This window comes from Stenella coeruleoalba, assembly GCF_951394435.1.
Source record: "Stenella coeruleoalba genome assembly, chromosome: 11".
NCBI lineage: Eukaryota > Metazoa > Chordata > Mammalia > Artiodactyla > Delphinidae > Stenella > Stenella coeruleoalba.
The window spans coordinates 96,634,127-96,654,374 of record NC_137157.1 but is presented as its reverse complement, the minus strand read 5'-3'; the positions used below and the strand labels follow the sequence as shown (position 1 = coordinate 96,654,374).

Below are 20,248 nucleotides of genomic sequence, written 5' to 3'. Positions count from 1 at the left end.
TTGTGGGAAGCAAACGGCCTGCAGGAGGGGCTCTTCTGAGTCCCGTGCCCCACCCCCTCCAATGTCCTAAGAACTGCAGGACTGCCCTGCCCACTGCTGCCTGCCAGTCTGTCCGGATTCTGGATTAGGAAGCCTATTGGGCTCTCCTGCTAAGTTGCTTCCTCCAATGCAGCCTTTTCCAGCTTTAAAGGTGAAATCTCAGCTTTGGTCTCCATCTGCCTTGGCCTTACTTCTCAGCTGGTTCAGTAACCAGGCCAGTAAGACGGTACTCTTTACTGGATACCCCTTTGAACTTCAGCAAATACTTTCCCACTGTCTGTGGAAATAAACAGTGTCCTCAGCCTGACGTTCAAGGTCCTCCACCAAAACATCTGGGCTCAGCCAACTCCCCGGGCCCAGTTCCCCACCACGCTGTGCCCTGGTCATGCCAGGACCCTCGAGCACCATCGCATGGGCTCCCCGGGCATCCTGGACATGCTTCGTGTTCTCTTCCACCTGCTGAGCTCTGCTCCTTTGGCTCCCTGGATTTCAGACCCCCCAATTTTACCCATCGTACCAGCCCAGCCCACACTCCACCTCTCCCTGCGCCTTTCCTGACCCTGATGGGTCAGATCCCAGCCTTCAGTGACGGATTTCTCATTCTGTTTCCTCTGCCGGGAGCCCTCCTCTCCTCCTGCCCAGCCCCTCCTCCCCACGCACATGGCTGACATCCATGCCCGTTTATTTCCAAGCTCTCCCACTGGATGCCCTCACCCGGAGCCTCTCCTGAGCCCCCAGGGGTGTGGGCTGCTCGTCCTAAGTGCTTCCATGGAATCCTGTATCCCAGCAAACACACTGAAGTGGAATTCTCTGCTCACTTTTCTTAAGAAACGTATGAAGGAACACAGATAACACTTCTATATAAACATGCACGTGCCCGAAGATGGCGGAACGGCCAGATGGTAGGTCGCTTACATCCACATAGAAACCAAAGTCAGGGCCCACCGTGAGTAGCAGCCACGCCAGGGAAGGCACTGAAAGAGTCCCTGGCATTAGTGAAACCTTTCCTGACTCTCCGAGCCTCCAGGAAAGGCTCTCTTGAAGAGGGGTTACCCTGTCAAGTGTCCGCTTCCAACTGGTTAGTACAATAAAGACATCACATCATTAATTCAACGCCCCGGGGGTGAGTGAGAGGCTGGGGCTGCTGGTCCCTGGATTCAGCGAGGGAAAGAGATGCCTCCAGGCCACCCAGGAGAAAGGCAGCGAGGAAACGGTCTCGCCCTCCACTCCGACGTCTAAGAAGCACAAGTGCCAGGAAGTGGTGCTCAAGCGACGGCAGCCTGTGGCTCAAATGACACGTCTGAATATTGAGGCCACGACATTTTTCTCACTGGCTGGAAGCTTGGGAAGCCTGATACACCTCTCTGAAGCCTGCTCAGGGCCTGGGGAATGCGTGGATTTGTTGGGACCTCTGACAACATGGGGATAGATAAGACCCTCTTGGGCTCAAGTGTCAAGAGGCTTTCCCAACTTTATAAACACTGCTGGGAAAATGCAGAGAACTGAAACTCTGCCTTTTTTTAGCAGGAAGTGTTGAACACCTCTTGCTTCTAGGCTGAGCTAAAAAGAACTGACCCCATGATTAATCTTGGGGGATAACAAGGCCATCAACCTGGGCTATTGATCGAGAATGTTCCAGGAAGGATTCCTGCCAGGGCGGAGGCCCTACAAGGACACACCCTGCACCTCCTCATTTCTCCAAGTGCACTGGACTTCCTTTTTCTTACGTTGGGTCATTGGCACCAAAAACCCTGCACACACTGAACTGACCACCTCAAGGGGGCCCGGGGCAAACATGCAACGCGGTGACACGGTACCGATTTTGGTGAGCCACTTGGCCACGGCACCGTAAATCTCATCCAGGATGAGGATGACCACGAGGTTGATGATGACCGCCGTGGCCGTCACAGTCACCCGGACGTTGGAGCGTGTGGCCTTGTTGAGCGACAGAGCAGCAGCAGTTGTGATGCGATAGACAATGACCCCGAAGACAATGGAGAACGTCAGGGCAATCTGTTCGGGAAAACAGGGAGAGTAGTCAGTCACACGTCAGCGGACAGCAGTTACTGCCCACCTATTACTTGAGTCTGCTGCGTCGGGTGCTATTAGTCTGCAGTCCACTGGTGGGCAACGAGGCACTGCCAACCTCGGAAGTCATGCAAATTCCCGGTACGGGGGCATTTTCCAGGGGAGAATGTCTTTCATGTTTATCAGATTCCAAATGGCCTATAACACACACCCACAAACTAAGGTTACCACTGGGGGTGGGGAATACAGAGGTAGGGAAAATAAAGGGTTATTATGGGATTCTATGAAATCACGTATGCTAACACATATATATAGAATTTAAGAAAAAAAAATGTCATGAAGAACCTAGGGGTAAGACAGGAATAAAGACACAGACCTACTAGAGAATGGACTTGAGGATATGGGGAGGGGGAAGGGTAAGCTGTGACAAAGCGAGAGAGAGGCATGGACAAATATACACTACCAAACGTAAGGTAGACAGCTAGTGGGAAGCAGCCGCACAGCACAGGGAGATCAGCTGGTGCTTTGTGACCACCTGGAGGGGTGGGATAGGGAGGGTGGGAGGGAGGGAGATGCAAGCGGGAAGAGATATGTGAACATATGTATATGTATAACTGATTCACTTTGTTGTAAAGCAGAAACTAACACACCATTGTAAAGCAATTATACTCTAATAAAGATGTAAAAAAAAAAAATGTGTGAAACTTCTGAAAATTGTAAAGCACCACAGAATTTAAAGAGTCTTTCATTCAATCACAAAAAACTGTAAAACCTGTTTAGAAGTCTTATAAAAACTAATATCTAAAAAAGTAAAAAAAAAAAAAGAGAAACTACGACTGAAATGCTGGTAGTGTGTGTGACACAATGTGGTGTGATTTCTTTCATTAGGGAGCTTTCAGTCTACTATGGGGATAAGTTCAACCAGAGTAAATAGTAAATAATGCAGTCGTGTCAAATGAAGAGTGTAGTTGTGAACAGGACTGAGAGTACAGAGGGGCTCAGGGAAGAGTTTGTGGAGCTAGTGGATTTCAGCTGGGCCTTCGATGAAAGGCAATAGGGAGCCCTTGAAGATGTTTGAGCTGGGAAGGGTTAGGGTCAGAGCTTGGTGGGGTGGGTGCAGGAAGGCTGCCCAAAGGAGAAAAAAGGGAAAGAAAGCCCAAGCAAGACTTTTAGACTCTCAGTCCTCAGGGTGAATAAAGCACCGCTCTGAGGTTTCTCTGCCAGGGGAGCACTCAGGTTTCTCGCCGGCACAGCGATCTCTGGCACTATCCTTACAAGGCAAGTTCACCAGCCCCTTGACCTCGAGGGCCAGCCCCATTTCCTTTTTCCAGAGCCTAAGAATAATAACGTGCTCTCCCAGAGACCAGCTCCCTTTCCCCTCCCACCACGGTGGAGGAAGGGCCATTTCCACGGAGCACAAGGATTTGAGAAGACAGTGCCCGGCAGAGGGCTGAGGGCGAAGGGCAAGGTGTGCGACCTGCTCAGAGCAAAAAGTTCTAACGCGTTTCTGTCCAGCGGAGTCTTCTTTCTTAGCATTCTTTCTGCAGGAAAGGAAAGATTCAGGTCACATTTCTTCTGGGGGTGGGGAAGGGGGGTGGGTGTTGGCTGTGGAGGACTAAACGGAAAACATGGGGAGAGAATGGGGCAGGTGAAAGGTTCCTCTGAAAAAACACACTGTCCTGGACGACAGGCATCCCCTCCCTAGAAAAAAGGGAAGGGAAGGGGAGGCGTGGGGAGGGGACTCTGGCTAGGCAGTGCTTTGCAATCAGTGTGAATGACACTCCAGTAGGCTGTGATGGGAAATGGGTTGCAGATGTGTCCCTCTGTGGAAGTCTTCGGACCTCTTGGGGTGCTGGTGGCAGCCTCAGCAGTGTGTCCCCACGTGCTTCACAAACATTAGTGCTTGCCTTGTGGCCACAGTGAGAAAAAGAAGCCCTAGGTAAGAAAGGCAGGATGGCAGCAGTCTCCAGGTAGAGGGTGTGTGTGTGTGTGTGTGTGTGTGTGTGTGTGTGTGCGTGTGTGTGTGCGCGTGTGCACGCGCGTGTGCGCCAGTCAGGGCAGACGAGAGGTTAGATGGGAAAAACACTCCGTGGGGAGGCCCCTCCTTTGATGGGGGTGCAGGTGGGTGCAGCAGAACCCCAGCCTCCAGGACCGGGGAGGGATGACTACCATGGACGTGGGGAAACCTGGACATGACACCACCGGCCTCCAACAATGTAGACATTGCACTTCCCTGTCCTCTGGCATTGTCACTGCCGGACAGTATGGGCCTGGAAAATGTGGTGTGAGATTCTTTTCCCCCCAAATCGCTTCTGCAGTGAAGGTCAGTGATGGAAGTATTGATGCGGGGCGTGCCAGGGCATCGAAGAGCGACTGTGTGTGTGTCTATTTGCGGTTGGGTGTTGGGGGATGACTGGGGAAAACAACGATGCCAGAAACATCCCTTGCCTTGGGGTTCAGGGTGTGGGGAGAAGATCAGCTTCCATCCTCCTTCTCTGAGAGGGCAAGCTGGGGTAAGAACACGCCTCCCCGCCACTCAGAGTGTGATCTGGACCTGCTGCCTCAGCTGGGAGCTTGAGAAACAGGCCGAATGGCAAGCAGTCTAGACGTACTGACTCAGAATCTGCAATTTAACAAGATTCCTATTCTTCTAGAGGCACTGCTCCACTCACTCAGGGAAGCCCTTTCCCCATCCCCACCCGCCCCCCGGCTCCACCTCCATGCCCCTCCCCAGCCCTCAGATGCTGGGCTCTGCCATCCTAACTTCTCTGATCTTGATTTTCCATCCCATTATAGAATCCACTTCTGAACCGCTCCTTTGGTGTTACCCACAAGCACCTCAAGGTTCACAGTTTTCAAGCCAGAAGAGCTTGGAGAGCGCCGACCCAGTCCCAGGACCATTTTGCAGATGTGGAAACAGGCGTGGAAAGTGAAGCGATTTGCTCAAGGTCACAAGGCACAGACTACAACCCTAGCCTCCTAGATCACTGTAGGAATTAAAGGGTTTTAGCATTTAGGGGTCATCCACGTCCAGCCTTTGATCTCATATACAAGGAAACTGAGGCCCAAGAAGCAGCAATGGGACTGGTCCAAGGTCTGGGTGCTACATGGCAAAGCCAAGATACTCGTGGTCATAACATCATCATCAACAACAGCTAATCCATGTGTGCTCTCTTGATGTCATGATTCGAGCCATACCCGCACTAGCATGAATCCCTACAACAATCACGCGATATATGCCTTTTGCAGATGCGGTTCAGTGCCATTGGGATTTGAACCCTTATGGCCGCAAGGTCGACAATCCCATCCTGACGTTAGAACCCAGGTCTTTTGGCACCAAGCCCAGTACTACCTTCATCACTTTGGCTGTATTATTGATTTTGTTTATTAAATTCAACAAATATTTTCTGACCACTTACTGTGGTGCAATAAGTGTGTTTCATGTATGTGATCAGGTCCCCCAACTAAGCCAACAGGGGGGACTGGTTTTCTACTATACTCTGTGCCTCACGCCAGTGCAGAGAGGTGCCTTCTGTGTGGAACCTGTTTGGTAAAGACTTGCCGACTCTCAGCTCTGGGCAATCTCACCCCCGTGTACTTGGTCACCTGCGCCATGGCCTCTGTGGTTCTTGGTGGGTTCTTTTTTTATATGCAACTGTTAAAAGTTACTTTCCATTTACAGTTATTACAAAACATTGGCTACATTCCTTGGGTCGTACAATACATTCTTGTAGCACTTGCTGTTCGAATCCCACAGCTTTACTTGGGGACACAGCCAAATTGCAGTGGAAGTCAGGCTACAGAGTCCAGAGCCCTAATTTCACACTGTGAGAGCTGGTCTGGTCCCTACCCTCCAGGACTTGCATTCTGAGAAAACCTTGCACACAGACGGCAAGGGTGAGCCTAGTAGCAGGTGGACAGAGTGACGGGCCTCAGTTCAGGAGCTTCTAGAATGTTCTGGGCACAGAGCAGGCGGATTAGTCAGAGAAAACGTCACAGAAGAAGCTGTGGGACCATTTCCTATGGGAAGGCTTGGAGGAGAGAATAAGCAGGAGCAAGTAGAAGGCACAGGGCAGAGCAACCCCTGCTGCACCAGCGGGAGAGCGGCCCGGTTGAGGGCACAGCCCATAGTAGTAAATCAATTTGAAAAAACACAGGCACCAACAACTCTATCATTGACATACCAAGTTGTCTCTGGCACCTGCTTAATTAATTTATTTTCTCATGCAGTCATTCATGAAACATGTCTTGAGCCCCTCCTGTGTGCCAGTTACTGTTCTGGGTATCAGGGATACAGTAGCGAACAAAACAGACAGAAATTTCTGCCCTCGTGACCTCCTAGTGGGGAAAGACAGACAAACTCATAAGCAGAGATATTATGTCAGGTGCGATCAATACTCTAGAAACAAATAAAGCAAAACGGGAGCATCGAGGTAGGTTGCAACTTAAAACAGGGTGGGGTCAGGAAAGGCATAGGTGAGAAGGGGACATGTCAGCAAGGACCTAAAGGAGGAAATCGGAGAGCCGGGGGTTCGGGCAGGGGGTGGCTGAAGCAGTGAGCGAAGGGGGAGAGTGGGAGTGGGAGATGGGTGCTGGAGGGAAGGAACTGTAGTATAAGGATGTCGGCTTCTGCACTTCATGAGATGGGAAGCCTTTAGAGAGTTTTGAGCAGAGGAGTAACGTGACTTATTTGAGAAAGATCAACAGGCTGATGATCTGTCGGGGGACAGCGTTAACCGACAGGCAGACGAGTTAGGAGATCACTGTGATAGTCCAGGTGATGGAGGAGGGTTTCTGATGGCTGGTTCCCGAGACACAAACAGAAGTCAATGACTGTCTTGGGCGTGGGAGTAGAGCTCAGGCACCCAGCTCTAGAGGCAGGACATTGCCTCTGGTAATCTCCTCCCACATAAAAAGAAAACAAAAAGAGGGTTAATTCAAAAAGGAAAGAAACTTTAGCTCAACACACTGGGTTGGAGAAGAAAGAGAAAAGGCATCTTTGTCCATCCTGGCCTCTCCCACGGGTGAGGAAGAGGAACACTGCACTGGGCTCTTCTTTGCTCTTGTCACCCCATGAAAAATACCCCCAACTGACAACAGACTGGCATCGCTAAAACCCTCCTCATGGTCGTGGTCCTGGCATCTTCTGCCAAGGTTTCATCACAGGGGGTGAAGGAGGAAATGATATCGGATACTCAAGTTCCTTGCCATAGATGCCTTTGACTAATTCCATAACAAAAAACACTCTTTTATAAACACCATCCTGACTCCTTTATCTCAGATTCCACACCTTGTTCTAGGGAAATGCCAAGCCCCTTTCTCGAGAAGACTGGGTTTTTTAAAAAGTGAAAAAAAAAAAAAAATGGGAAAAAGTTAGTGTAAAATAAGGATTTTAAAAATATCAAATTGGTAGAGGACTATATCATTTACTGCCCAACCTGGAATACTTCTGAAAGTAGAAAGGAACGCTAGTCATGATGACCTCAGTCAACAAGCCTAGGCCAGGTCTAGTCCAGAGCACCTGCCTGCACGAGGTGATCTTCCTACCACTGTACTCCCATTCCAAGCACCTGCCGGCTACATATAGCTGGGGGACCCCAGGCAGAGTGAGACGCCTCAATGAGTTCTTGATTCTGATACACAATCACCTGTTGGTATCAAGATTTGGACTTAGGCGGGGTTGTGAAACGGAAGATAAGAGATAATCATTTATTATCTCTGAACGACACAAAAAAAATTTCCCACCCTCGAGTCTAGCTTTAGAAGGTCTCCATGGAATTTTTTTAAAATATCGATTTATTTTTTTGGTCACGTCATGCGGCATGGGGGAATCTTAGTTCCCCTACCAGGGACCGAACCCATGCCCCCTGTAGTGGAAGCATGGAGTCTTATACACTGGACTGCCAGGGAAGCCCCACCCACGGAATTTTTTAAAAATTAGAACATTGGGCTTCCCTGGTGGCGCAGTGGTTGAGAGTCTGCCTACAGATGCAGGGGACACGGGTTCGTTCCCTGGTCCAGGAAGATCCCACATGCCGCAGAGCGGCTGGGCCCGTGAGTCATGGCCGCTGAGCCTGCGCGTCCAGAGCCTGTGCTCTGCAACGGGAGAGGCCACAACAGTGAGAGACCCGCGTACCACAAAAAAAAAAAAAAGAACATTGAGGGGATACCCCTCCACTGACCTGATTTTCGGTGTTTGTCAATAGTGATGTCTACTTGTTGTACACAGTGATCGTGATGATGCTACAAGGTCTTCTCTCAGGCAGTAGATAAGCTTCTATTTTCAATCCTCTCCCTCCCAGACCTATCAGTGGCATCTGACACAAGTGATGGCCCTCCCCTTGCAATACTTCTTGGCTTCGGGGACCCTCCCCTCTCCCCTGGCTCTTCCTCTTCAACCTTCTCTTTTGGCTCTTCCTCGTGCTCCCAAATTTTCACATTACAGCATCTTGGGACTCAGTCCTTGGACCTTTTCTCTATCTCTCCTCACTCCCCTGGGGCTCTCATACAATCTCATGGCTTTAAGTACCATCTCTACCATCTGATTAGGGCTCCAGCCTGGGCATCTCCTCTGAACTCCAGATTCATAGCCATCATGCAGGCAGCTCTGGGATTCCTAGGGATAACTCTAGCCTCTGGAAGATAACAACCTCAGAGTCATCCTTGACTTTCCTCTGTTTTACATCCCGTGATGCAATCCTTTGGGGTCTACTTTCTCTGCACTTATATGCATTGTCATTTGTGTGGATCTGACTCTCGATTTTCTGTTTTGTTCTATGGGTCTAATTCCCTATTTCCACCCCTCCACCACATTGTCATACTTATTATTGTTTTATAATAAGTTTCTGTTTGGTAGAGCACCATATCCCTCCTGATTCTTCTTCAAGAGTGTCTTGACTCTTCCTAGCCTTTGCTCTTCCATATACATCATCAAGGAGACAAGGACCTTAGAACATTATTGCTCTATTTATTGCCCACCCAACTTACAGATTAGTGATGTGTATAGTTTAAATTCGACCTTATCTTTGATCCCATGAGGCGTCATCATTATTGTTTTCACAGTCGAGGTTCATACAGATTCTCCCACTGATTTATCACTTTGATTATTCTTCATTTCTTTTTAAAACTATGGTTTTCCATACGGGGTCCTATCTGAAGCACATAATTAGAATTCCTTTAGTGAAAGATTCAGTTGGTGGCAAACTCTCAGTTTTTGCCTATAAATATCTTTATTTTATCCTCATGATATTCCTAAAGGATATTCTTCCTGGGTATAGAATTCTGGAGAAGTAATTGTTTTCTTTTCAGCACATGAAGATAACATGCCATTTCTAATTGCTATGAGAAAGCAATGGTCAATCTAACAGCCTTTTTATTGAAGGTAACTCGTCTTTTGTTTTCTGACTGCATTTGAGATTTCTCTTGTGTCTTACATAGTCTATGATTTCACTATGATGAATCTAGATGTAGATTTATTTTATTTTTTTCTGCTTGGGTTTCATAGGGACTCTTCAGTCTGTGGGTTGGAATTCTGTAGCAGATTAGGAAACCATCAGTCACTATATTTCATTCATTAACTTTTCTCTTTCCTCTTTGTCCAGTATTGAAATGCAACGTCTGTTAAGTCTCATTCTACCAATATTTCCAAATCTCTTAATTTCTCTTCTCTGTATTTTATTTTTTGCCTCCCCATGCTGCATTATGGATAATTCCTTCTAACCTATACTGCGGTTCACAAATTCTCTTCAGCTGTGTCTTGTTTGTTGTTTTATATATATGTACATTATAATACATAGAACATTCATATACGTGTAGAATGTATTATATATTCATATATATGTATTTCATATTCATGTATTTATTTCTAGCAGATTTATTGGTTGGCTTTCAAATCTTCTAAGCTGTTTTTTTCAATAGTTTCTTATTCTTTGCAGATTTTTCAAGCTTGATGTTTTAACCTGTAACTGGTATTTCCAATATCTTTCGTCTTTGCTGTCCTCATTGTTCTTTCTCAAGGTGCTTTAGCTTCTTGTGTAATTGGTTGTATTCTCTTCGCTGCCCTTGAAAATTCTTTTGGGGGATTTCTTGAGACCTAGCATGAATCTGCCTTCCTCCAGAGAGAACTTGTATTTGCTTCTCCTGGGCACCTGGGAGCACTGCTAGTTCCAGACCAAGTCCACAACCTGAGGTTCCCGATCCTCTCCTGTGATGAACCAAGCTGTAAATCCACCACGCGGACTGCCCACAGCCACTTCTTGGGGACAGGGCGTTTGTTTCCCCTTTTCTCCCTATTCTACTTAGAAAATACCAATTTTCTCTGAAGTCCCAAAGTTGGGGGCGGGGTGTGGCTAGTTATTCATCTTCATTCTGAGAGTGTAGCCCTTTGGTGTTCCAATTTAATTTGGTGAGGACTTCCTGCTAGAAGCTCTCTCTGAGCCAGTCATACCCCCTGATTTCCATCCTCCTTGCCCCATAAAAACCACCAAAGCCCAAGCTCAAGTTCGCCTAGATGGGAAACTGTCCTCAAGGTAAAAAATATCTTAGTGCCCAGATATTTGTTTCCTTGGTCCCATTTTCCTTTAGAGTTCAGTCTAGTATTCCTGACTATCCCGTCAGTCCTTCAAGCTTTAAGAAGATTGAAAAATATATTTATCCACAATATTTTGCTACTTTCAGCAAGATGGGATGCTACAAATATCCTAACCTACCACTGCTGGAGACGGAAGCCTGTTTTACTTATCTGTTTCCTTATTTACGCACGTGTTTGTTATCTGTCAACTCCTTAAGGGACAGATTATTTTAGTTTAGTTTCTACTCTACGCCCAATGCCTAAGAATAGTGTCAAGCACATTGCTGGCACCCATGAAATAGTTTCTGAATGAATGAATAAACTCTTTGACAACATTATGCATATTGTGGGAGGCTTGGAAGTGCTAAATTAAACTTTATACCATTCCAGCTTAACACACTGCAACTCACCACATATTCTTGAATAAACTCCACTCTTCTTAAGCAATGAGGAGATCGCATGTATGGGCTTCTAAGCCCTGGCAAGGCACCCAGCACCTCTGCACTTCAGAAGTGTTGAAGCAGATGGTGCCCATGCATCTTTCACTTTTTAAACTTCTGAGATTAGGACGCGGTTCCCGTCCTCAGTGATCACAATGGCAATAATAATGGAAATAGTAACCTCAGGCCAGGGTCAGTGTTACCTCTGGCCAGTGGGTCCAGAAAATTATTATAATTTCAGCCCCAATTTCTGGAATAAGCAATCCCTCCCCAACCCCACAACTAACGTGTAGTCCTGCTTGGAAATGCTGTAAGGACAGAGGTTCCCATCTCGAATACTAGAAGGAGTCTACCCACAGACAGGGGGCAGGTGTCTTTGTACCCCGAGCTCAGTCCTCTGAGTTTCACCTTCCCGAGGTCTCCTCGCTTCAGTTCCTGTTGTCTCACCCCTCGTGGCTCCCAGGAATGACTTACTACCACTTCACTGATCAAGTCCAGATATGAATCACAGACCCATTCCTCACCTTCTCTGACACAGTGGAGACCATCTGGGTCTCTCCAAAGGGCTCTTCCAAACTCTCAGGGAGAGACAGGGAAATAAACACAGCAACTACAGGGAGGCTAAAGAATCAGGCTTACAGAGCCCGAGCCGGCTGTCTTCTGTGCCTTCCAGAAGCTGTTCTTTTCCACCAGCCACCAGGGAGAGCCTGCCTGCAGCTCCAACAGGCTCCCACCATTTCTACAGCCGCCTTCCCTGCACAGGTAAGACCTTCTTCCAAGGTCTCCATCTGCCGCGATGTGGGAGACACCTTCTCACAACCCACCCCTGGAAACTCCATCTTCAAACATCTGTGGTCAAGGCTGGGAAGACAGAGCCCCCTTCCATGGCCACTGAAGGCCACTGACCCTCCCAGGGCTGAGGTTCTGTCTGAGGGAACCACCTTCCCCGCTTCGGGTAACCAAGAGCAGCAATGGCCTGGCTATCACGGGAGATGCTGTCCCTCTAGAAGGACTGTGGCTTCGTCTTCACTAGTCCCTCACCGTCCCCACAGCATAACAGGCTAACACCCCCAGCATTCACACAGCAGGATCCACACGCACACGTCATGAGCAGGTGTTTCCGCCAGGAAATTACCATGAACAAGATGGAGGCGAAGTTCACCAAGTAACCTGGGAGACGATCTTTCCAGGTCAGCTTGTCTTCATCATCCTGGGGAGAAACAGGGGAACAGTGACCATCAGATGCCACAAATATCAGATATAGAATGTCTCTCAATTTTCCATAAATGTGAATATTATTAATCATTCGTCATTCTGTTTAGGTATTTTTCTAGTCTGTGATGCCTTACCCTACACATCAACAACAGCCCTCCTCATATTGTGATTTTTAGGTAGCCTGGAAAATCTGCGGTGAAAAGAGGACAATGTTTGATTTCAGCCTCATACCGGGCTGAAGTTTCAGTTCAACCACGCATCAGCGGTGCGATCTTCAATGTGTCTCTGAACGTTTCTGACCTTCTATTTCTTCATCTGTAAAGTGGTCACACTCGTGAACCCCATCCTGGCTTATGCACAGGGTGGTTTTATCTGTTTCATTTTTATTTTAGTGAGAAGCAGGTGAAAACAAGAGACAGATGACAGACACAAATGACCACAGGGCAGCATCCTAAAACAGATCATCATTTAAATCAAACATCAACCATTGACCTTCGATCCTAAGTGTATAAATTACCCACAATTCTTGTTGTTCAAAGAACCTGTACGTATCGTCATCTGTTTCCTCCAGAACAACTGTTCTCCCCCGGTCACAAATGCAGACAGTTCAAGATGCAGGTTAGGCTGATGCCTTGCTGTCAGTCTGGCTGAGAACCAGACTGGATCCAGGCCACAGGCTGCTCTCCTTGGGACCGCCATATCCCTGCCCACATCCTCCTTCAGCACCCCCTAAGGACCCTCATCTGGTAGGGTGATGCCAACAAGGTATGAGTGGTTAAAACCTCTGCCGATTAATATCCACATAATGTTAGCCCAGGCACCTGATTTATCTGAACTGCAGTTCTTTAAAATTATAATCGATACAGGGTCCTGCTGACACTGTATCAATTCAAGGTTGCTGTGGAGACCATCTGAAGCCACGTTGGGGAGGATGCCAGGAAAATGGCAAAGCCCTCCCTGCTGGCGAGGTCGGGGCCCCTGCATTTCTGTAGCGTGTCTGAATCTAAGTCGGCAAGTGCAAGTTCCAGGGCCTGCTCGGTTTCTCTCTTCCCTCCTCGCCACGCTTTCAGAACACACCTGATCTAGCTCTAGCAACAGCGCCATCTAGTCTTTGAAAGCCTGTGCTGTAAGCGAAGGGCCTTCTTGGCCTCGAGGGCTTCTTTCTAAAGATCTCTGTGTGCCCACTGTGTGCAAACCTTAGGGCCAGGCACAGTGGGGAGACAGAGAACAGTGGACATGGTCCCTGCCCCTGGGGGGCTCCCAGTCTAATGAGATGGTGACACCCACACACCAAAAAAGCTTGCCAGTTTGGGAATCCAGGTTATCCTGGGAGTGAGCCTGCGGGGGATTTGAGGAAAGGAATGGTGTGTCTTTCTCATGGCGTGTCTGGAGCTGAGCACAGGGTTGAGCAGGCTTAAATGGGGGTGGAAATGAGCGTTAAGGCTGCAGTCATTCGGTAACGAGCGCTTTCATTTACTCGTGATGTCAACAGGGATGCTCGGTTCCTCCTAGACCCTGATAGGATCAGGTCTCCAGACTCTGTGCCCAACAGACTTTCTATCACACAATGAGAACAAGGTCACTGCAGGTCGTGACCATGCACAGGTGGAACTATAAAAACCTATTACTATTAGGACTGAAGTGAGTCTTCCAAATGAGGCCAAACATCAAAAGGGACTAGCATGCCTTTCTCTTTCCTTCCAGTATTCATTCTTAGTTTCACTCACACTAGTGGTATTTTCCTTTAAGATTCTGATGAGGAAAACTGAAGACGGGCAGGTAGATGATAACTCCGTAGGGAATATGAAAAGAAGTAGAGGGGTGTGTGGTGGAGCTCGTCCCGAGGCCTCTCTCACTACAATTAAGGTTTGGATGACTCTGACTCTTTTCCTGCTCTCTGGCCTGGGGATGAAAGGTTCTGCCTCAAAGATCAGCAAACCGGGTGTGCTCAGAAATACCAGCGGTGTGGAGGGAAGGAACTCCAGTTACCGGTTCTGTGTCACCAGTTCCTCCCCAGTGGGGCTCCCTGAGTGGCGAGCAGGGCAAGGAGAGGTAAAAAAAAAACCTGTGCTTGGCCCGTGAAATGAGAAATGGAAATGGAAAGGGCGAGAAAGCAGTCAGTAAGGATGAGCCCAAGCTCAGAGTGGTCCTCAGGGACGAGACGGACAGTCCTGGAAGAAATGGGGGGAAGGGAAATACAAGCAGACAGCAGGAAACATGGCCCCAGATGAAACGGGCTCAGAAACGGGCTCATCGCAGAGGATGACTAATGAACCCAAGGGAGGGGCCCGGCGGCTGAGATGTTTTAGCTAAGGTTCCTGCCAGGTGTCGTCCACCTTCTTCAGGCCAGGGACCAAGCGGGATGAGGTGTCTTCAGACCAGCCTCTACCCCGCAGTGACAACTCTGTCCTGGAGAATGAGTCTTGGTTCTGTTCTACTCAACGAACGTGGTCTGAGTGCCTGGGATGGGCCGGGCTCTGTGCTGGATGCGGAGGACACAGAGGGGAGAAGTCTCTGCCCTGCCCAGAAGGAGCTCCGTTGCCACCCACAAAACACGGAGAAGGATTTCAGAGCTCATCCTCGTAAGGAAGGTGGCGTCATTATTTTGCATAAAAATGAGGCATAACTAAAATGCAACTGAATTCGATGTCCTCTCAAAGCAACTATATACATGTTCTGGTATTTGCTGAAAAATCACTCTCCACCCACGTTTACACCAAAGAGCCCTTTTTTCTAGAAGTGATAGCTTCCAACATACACACAGTTCTCCTACATTCAGACACTTTCCAAACACAAGCGCTGAGAGAACACAGAGATTACGGACTGCCTTCCAAGCTCCCGAAGTTACTAGTAAAGATGACAGTGAGTCAGGTGGCCTTTATGTATAATAACTGGCTCTGGTAACAGAAGCTAATTAGAACCTCCAGTCACTGGCACATGAAAGACGTGCAGATACATGGCAAAATACCATCCAGTTAACTACGCTCTGCGTGAAAGTCACATGACCAGTTTATGAGATGGCAGAAGAAAAGTAGAACCTGGAACCAGAACTTCTGAATTCAACTCTTGGTTCTAATACTGACTAGTCAAGTGACCTTGGGAAATTCCCAGAACCTCCATTTCCTCATCTGTAAAGTAATTACATTCCTTATCTGTAGAATGTATAAATGGTAACATCTATTGCACCAAATTGCTATGCGTTTTATATTAATTAACCAACCCGAATTGGGAGGGGCCAAGCCAGTGCACCTGCAAACACAGGTAAGCGAGAACTCTCAGCCCCTCCCTCTCCTTTTAACACAGAGATGATAACACTTGTCCCACCGACGTGGCAGAGGTCATGTGCGGTCCCATGGTTGAACGCCTGGGAGAGAGCTTTGTCAACTCTAAGGCTTCACACAAAATTCAGGTCTCATCAGCTTCACGATAATTTCAGAAGCAGGTGGTTAGGAAGCACTCGGCTAATTCACCATTGTTAAGCCATGAGCCTAGCTGTCGTCCTTGCTCGCGTCCTTGTCCCTGGACTACGGCTCCCACTTCTGAGTCTCCAAACAGGAAGCAGCACGACGACACTCACATAAAACCACACAAGTGGCCTTTTGACAAACTGAATGGCTGGAAATGCAATCACTGTGAACGCAGTAGATGAGACTACTATTCAAGCAAACCCCTTGGAGGGCAACCTTGAAAAGTGGCCCATCATCCCTGAGTTGGTATTTTTTTCAATTAAGGTATAAATTTACATATAGTAAAATTCACCTTTATTAGTGTGCAGTTCTGCGAGTTTAGATAAACACGTATGTACTGTCATATAACCATGACCACAATCAAGATACAGGACCATCACCCCCTCAATACTGCCCGCGTGTCTCTCTGTGGTCCATCACCTCCCTTAATCTCCAGCTCCTGGCAAGACCTGTTCTCTGTCCCTTTAGCGTTGCCTTTTCCAAAATGTCATGGAAGTAAATTCACACAGTCTGGACCCTTCTGAGTCTCACTTGGTGCACTTAGTGCACTCTTCTCACTGAGTGCACTGCATCTGGGGTTCACCCCTGCTGCAGTCCCAGAAATGTGTTCCTTCTTATGGCTGAGTACTATTTCACTGTATGGACGTGCCATGTTTCATTTAACCACCCCTGGCTGACACATGTTTGGATTGCTTCCAGTTGTTGGCAATTATGAAGAAAGCTGTTGGAAGTATTTCTGTCCTGGTTTTGGTGTGAGTATAGGTTTTAGGGAAATACCAAGTAGTGGAAATGCTGAATCATGGGTTGAGTGTATATCTGGTTTATAAGCAACCGCCAGACTGTTTTCCAAAACGGCCGTGCTATTTTTGCATTTTCACCAGGAACATATGAGAATTCCTTCTTCTACTTTCTTTGCTTTAAATAAACTTTTCTATTTTAGGATAGTTTTAGATTTACAGAAAAGCTTCAAAGACGGTACAGGGTATGTGTGTGAGTGTGTGCATATATGTATGTGTGTGTGTGTGTGCGTGTGTGTATATACACACACGCACACACACACACTCTGCACCCAGTTTTCCTATTACGTTAGTATGAGTACATTTTTTGCAACCAATGAACCAATTTTGTACATTATTATGAATTAAAGTTCACACTTTATTTGGATTTTCTTAGTTTTCACTTAATATCCCCTTTCTGCTCCAGTCCCATCCAAGATTCCACATTATATTTAACCACCAAGTCTTCTTAGGCAACTCTAGACTATGACGGCTTCTCAGGCTTTTCTTGTTGTTGACGACCTTGTCATTTTTGAGAAGCATTGGTCACGGATTTTGTAGAATTTTCTTCAATATGGGCTTGTCTGAAGTTTTTCCCCTAATTAGACTGAAGTTATGGGTTTGGGACAGGAAGACCACAGAGGTAAAGTATCATTTTCATCTCATCATATCAAAGGAACAGGCTAGAATATGACCTGTCACTCATGATGTTAACCTTGATCGCTTGGTGGAGGTAAGTGTTCGTCAGGTTTCCCTGCTGTAAAGTTACTCTTTGCCCCCCTTCTCACACTTTACTCTTCAGAAGGAAGTCACTATGTACAGCCCACATTTAAGGGGTAGGGAGTTATAGCCCACCTCCTTGATGGGGTAGTATCTGCAGATTCCCTCAAGCTTTTAATCCAGATTTTTATAACATTTTAGATTTACTTAAAGCAGGGCTGTAGAAAAGAGATGCTCAGTTACACCAATGTTAAACCAATGCAGACTGCTCTGAACTCAGTAAAGGTCAATGAAGACGATAAATGCCTACTGCTCAGGAAGCATCATGCCTGGGACAGCACTGGATTTGGGCTTCAAAGGAAACCAGCCATGGTCCTCTTTCTTTGGGGAAGGCTACAAGGGTCAGGAAGCCAAGCACCATCATCATCACCTGCCTTACCCCCTCCAGCTAATAATCAGAGGGTTGTGAATAGATAGGCTCTGGTTTCCATTAGAACGTTCAGACATTGAGCCTCTGTTCCTGCAAATATTTGGGGGGCAGTATCAAGGAGAGGGAAAAATGGTGCATTTGGAAATACAAGACCAGGGCTTCATCCCTGTCTCTACCTCTTTATTAGCTGAGAAACCTTGGGCATATTATCTAATTTCTCTGTGCCCTCATAATCTCATCTTCAATCAGACGACTGGTAAACCTGCCCTACTGAGCACTCAGTGAGTACACGACATGTGTGATAGTACTGGGAAAATTGTAAGTTCTGTATAACTGTGACTTATTACTACTCCTGTTTCTATGCAGGAAGCATTCACCGAACATCAAAAGTGTACCCTGCATTGTTCTGGCACTAGGCACTGCGGATACGGAGAAGAATAGTTCACATTCTTTGCTCTTAGGGAATGCCCCAATCACTAAAAGAAACTGAGAAAGACAAACACAAATTATGAGATGATATGACACATGTCATGGGAACACAGAGGAGCGAGTAACTACCTGCCTAGAGGGAGAAGGGAAAACTTCAAAGATGAAGAGACATTTTACTTGTGATTAAAGAATAAGAGTTTTCCAGGATGGGGACTTCCCTGGTGGGGCAGTGGTTAAGAATCCGCCTGCCAATGCAGGGACACAGGTTCAAGCCCTGGTCCGGGAAGATCTCACATGCCGCGGGGCAACTAAGCCCGTGCGCCACAACTACTGAGCCTGCGCTCTAGAGCCCGCGAGCCACAACTACTGAAGCCCGCGCACCTAGAGTCTGTGCTCCGCAGCAAGAGAAACCACTGCAATGAGAAACCCGCGCGTCACAACGAAGAGTAGCCCCCGCTCGCCACAACTGGAGAAAGCCCACGCACAGCAATGAAGACCCAATGCAGCCAAAAATAATTAAAAAAAAAAAAAGTTTTCCAGGATGAAAAGAGAGATGAAGGTATTCCAGAGAAAGTGCCAGGTGCAATAGCTCTGAGCTGTCATAACGCATCGTAACGCACAGCACTATCCAGTGGGTCAGGGTAACGGGGGTAGAGTGTAGACAGCAGCAGAGTTTAGGCAGGGGAGAAGGTTAGCTCACTGACCTTCCTGTCTCACCTCCTCTCCTGTTGACAGCCAGTCTCTCCACCTTTCCTTCGGATCTCATACTTTGCTCAAGGATTTCACTCCTTCATACCTTAAACCACCCTTTAGCGTGCACCTTGAGACATCAGAACAAATTTCCAGGCTCCACCCTCAGAGATTCCGATCCAGTAGATCTGGAGCGGGCCTGAGAATCTGCATTTCTAACAAGTTTCCGGGCAATGCTGGTGCTGGTGATACTGCTGATCAGGGGATCAGACTGTGGTAACCACACTCTTAAACCATCTCCTGCCCGCTGGACATTGCCGTGCAGCCTATAAGCACACAAACAGTAAGAGCTACCACTTTAAATTGCTTATGATGTGACTGGCCATCAGCTACGTGTCTGAGACATCTCTCATTTAATTCTTGCAATAACCCTTGAAGTTATATTATCCCCATTCTATAGCCAGCGGACGTGAGCTCCGAAAGGTTAAGGAACTTGGTCACAAGCTAATGAGTTGCAGCTCCGGAGTCTAGCGTGTCTGAGTCCATGCTTGCATTCACCAGCCTCCTATGTGAGGCTGCCTCTTCGGGGCTCTGCCAGCGAAAAAAATAAGTGGACCAAAGAGTAGCCACAACATAGGAAGGAAACTAGAAGAGTATTGCCACCAAAGCCTGGGGAGGGAAGGTTCAGGAAATGGACGCACGTTTTCTTAACACATCAAGTGAGTTAAGACCGTGAAGCGCCCATTAGAATTTGCCATGAAGGTCATCTGTGACCTGTGAGAAGGTTTCAGAGGAATATGGGGGCAAAAACAACGACGGGAAAGTGGATGGAAGGGGAGGAGAGAGGGAGCTGCCGTAGTCTACTTTCTTAAGAAGCTTTGGGAACAAAGCGTTGAGCTGAGTTCAGTACTAGTGCACCCCGTCGCCATACCCTCTTCCTGGCTACAACACTGGCTTTACTGACCACCCACGTGTCGAGGATCACAGATCTTTATCTCCAGCTCAGAGCTCTCAGCAGAGCTCCCAACTCCTCTGTCCAACTGCTTAGTGGACATCTTCAGTGGGATGTCCCAAGCTCAAAATGTCCCCAAAGAATGAATCAACTCACCCCTTAAACCTCCCTCGTCTCCTTTTATATTCCCTAACTCAGTGAACTGAACCTGTGAGCAGACAAAGCCAGAAACTGAGGCATTCACTTGGGCTACTGTCTCCCACACACTCAACTCAACCAGCCTCAAGTCCTACAGAGTCTGTTCCCTTCAACAACGCACCCGCCGTCTGCCACGCCTCTCCTCTCTACCGCCAGTGCCGATGCCATAGGTCAGGCCCTGCACATCTCCAGCCTCGTTACCCTCTATAAATTTTTCTGTAACTGTTGATTTTCTTGCTCCCTCACGGACTGTCGGCTCCAGGAGAGCAGAGGACAGGTTTTCTTCATCTCCATA

At 47.7% G+C, this 20,248-nt stretch overlaps 1 protein-coding gene across 3 annotated transcripts in view; it reads right to left on the bottom strand.

Annotated features, from left to right (window-relative positions):
- Positions 1 to 20,248, bottom strand: part of ANO2 (anoctamin 2) — a 333,331-nt gene that overhangs the window by 77,306 nt on the left and 235,777 nt on the right. For all 3 annotated transcript variants that reach the window (XM_079936516.1, XM_079936518.1, XM_079936517.1), the window contains 2 exons: positions 12,212 to 12,286; positions 1,857 to 2,052 (listed from right to left, as the gene is read on the bottom strand). In XM_079936516.1, coding sequence (XP_079792642.1) covers positions 1,857 to 2,052; positions 12,212 to 12,286 — 271 coding nt within the window. The remainder of the gene's footprint in view (positions 1 to 1,856; positions 2,053 to 12,211; positions 12,287 to 20,248) is intronic.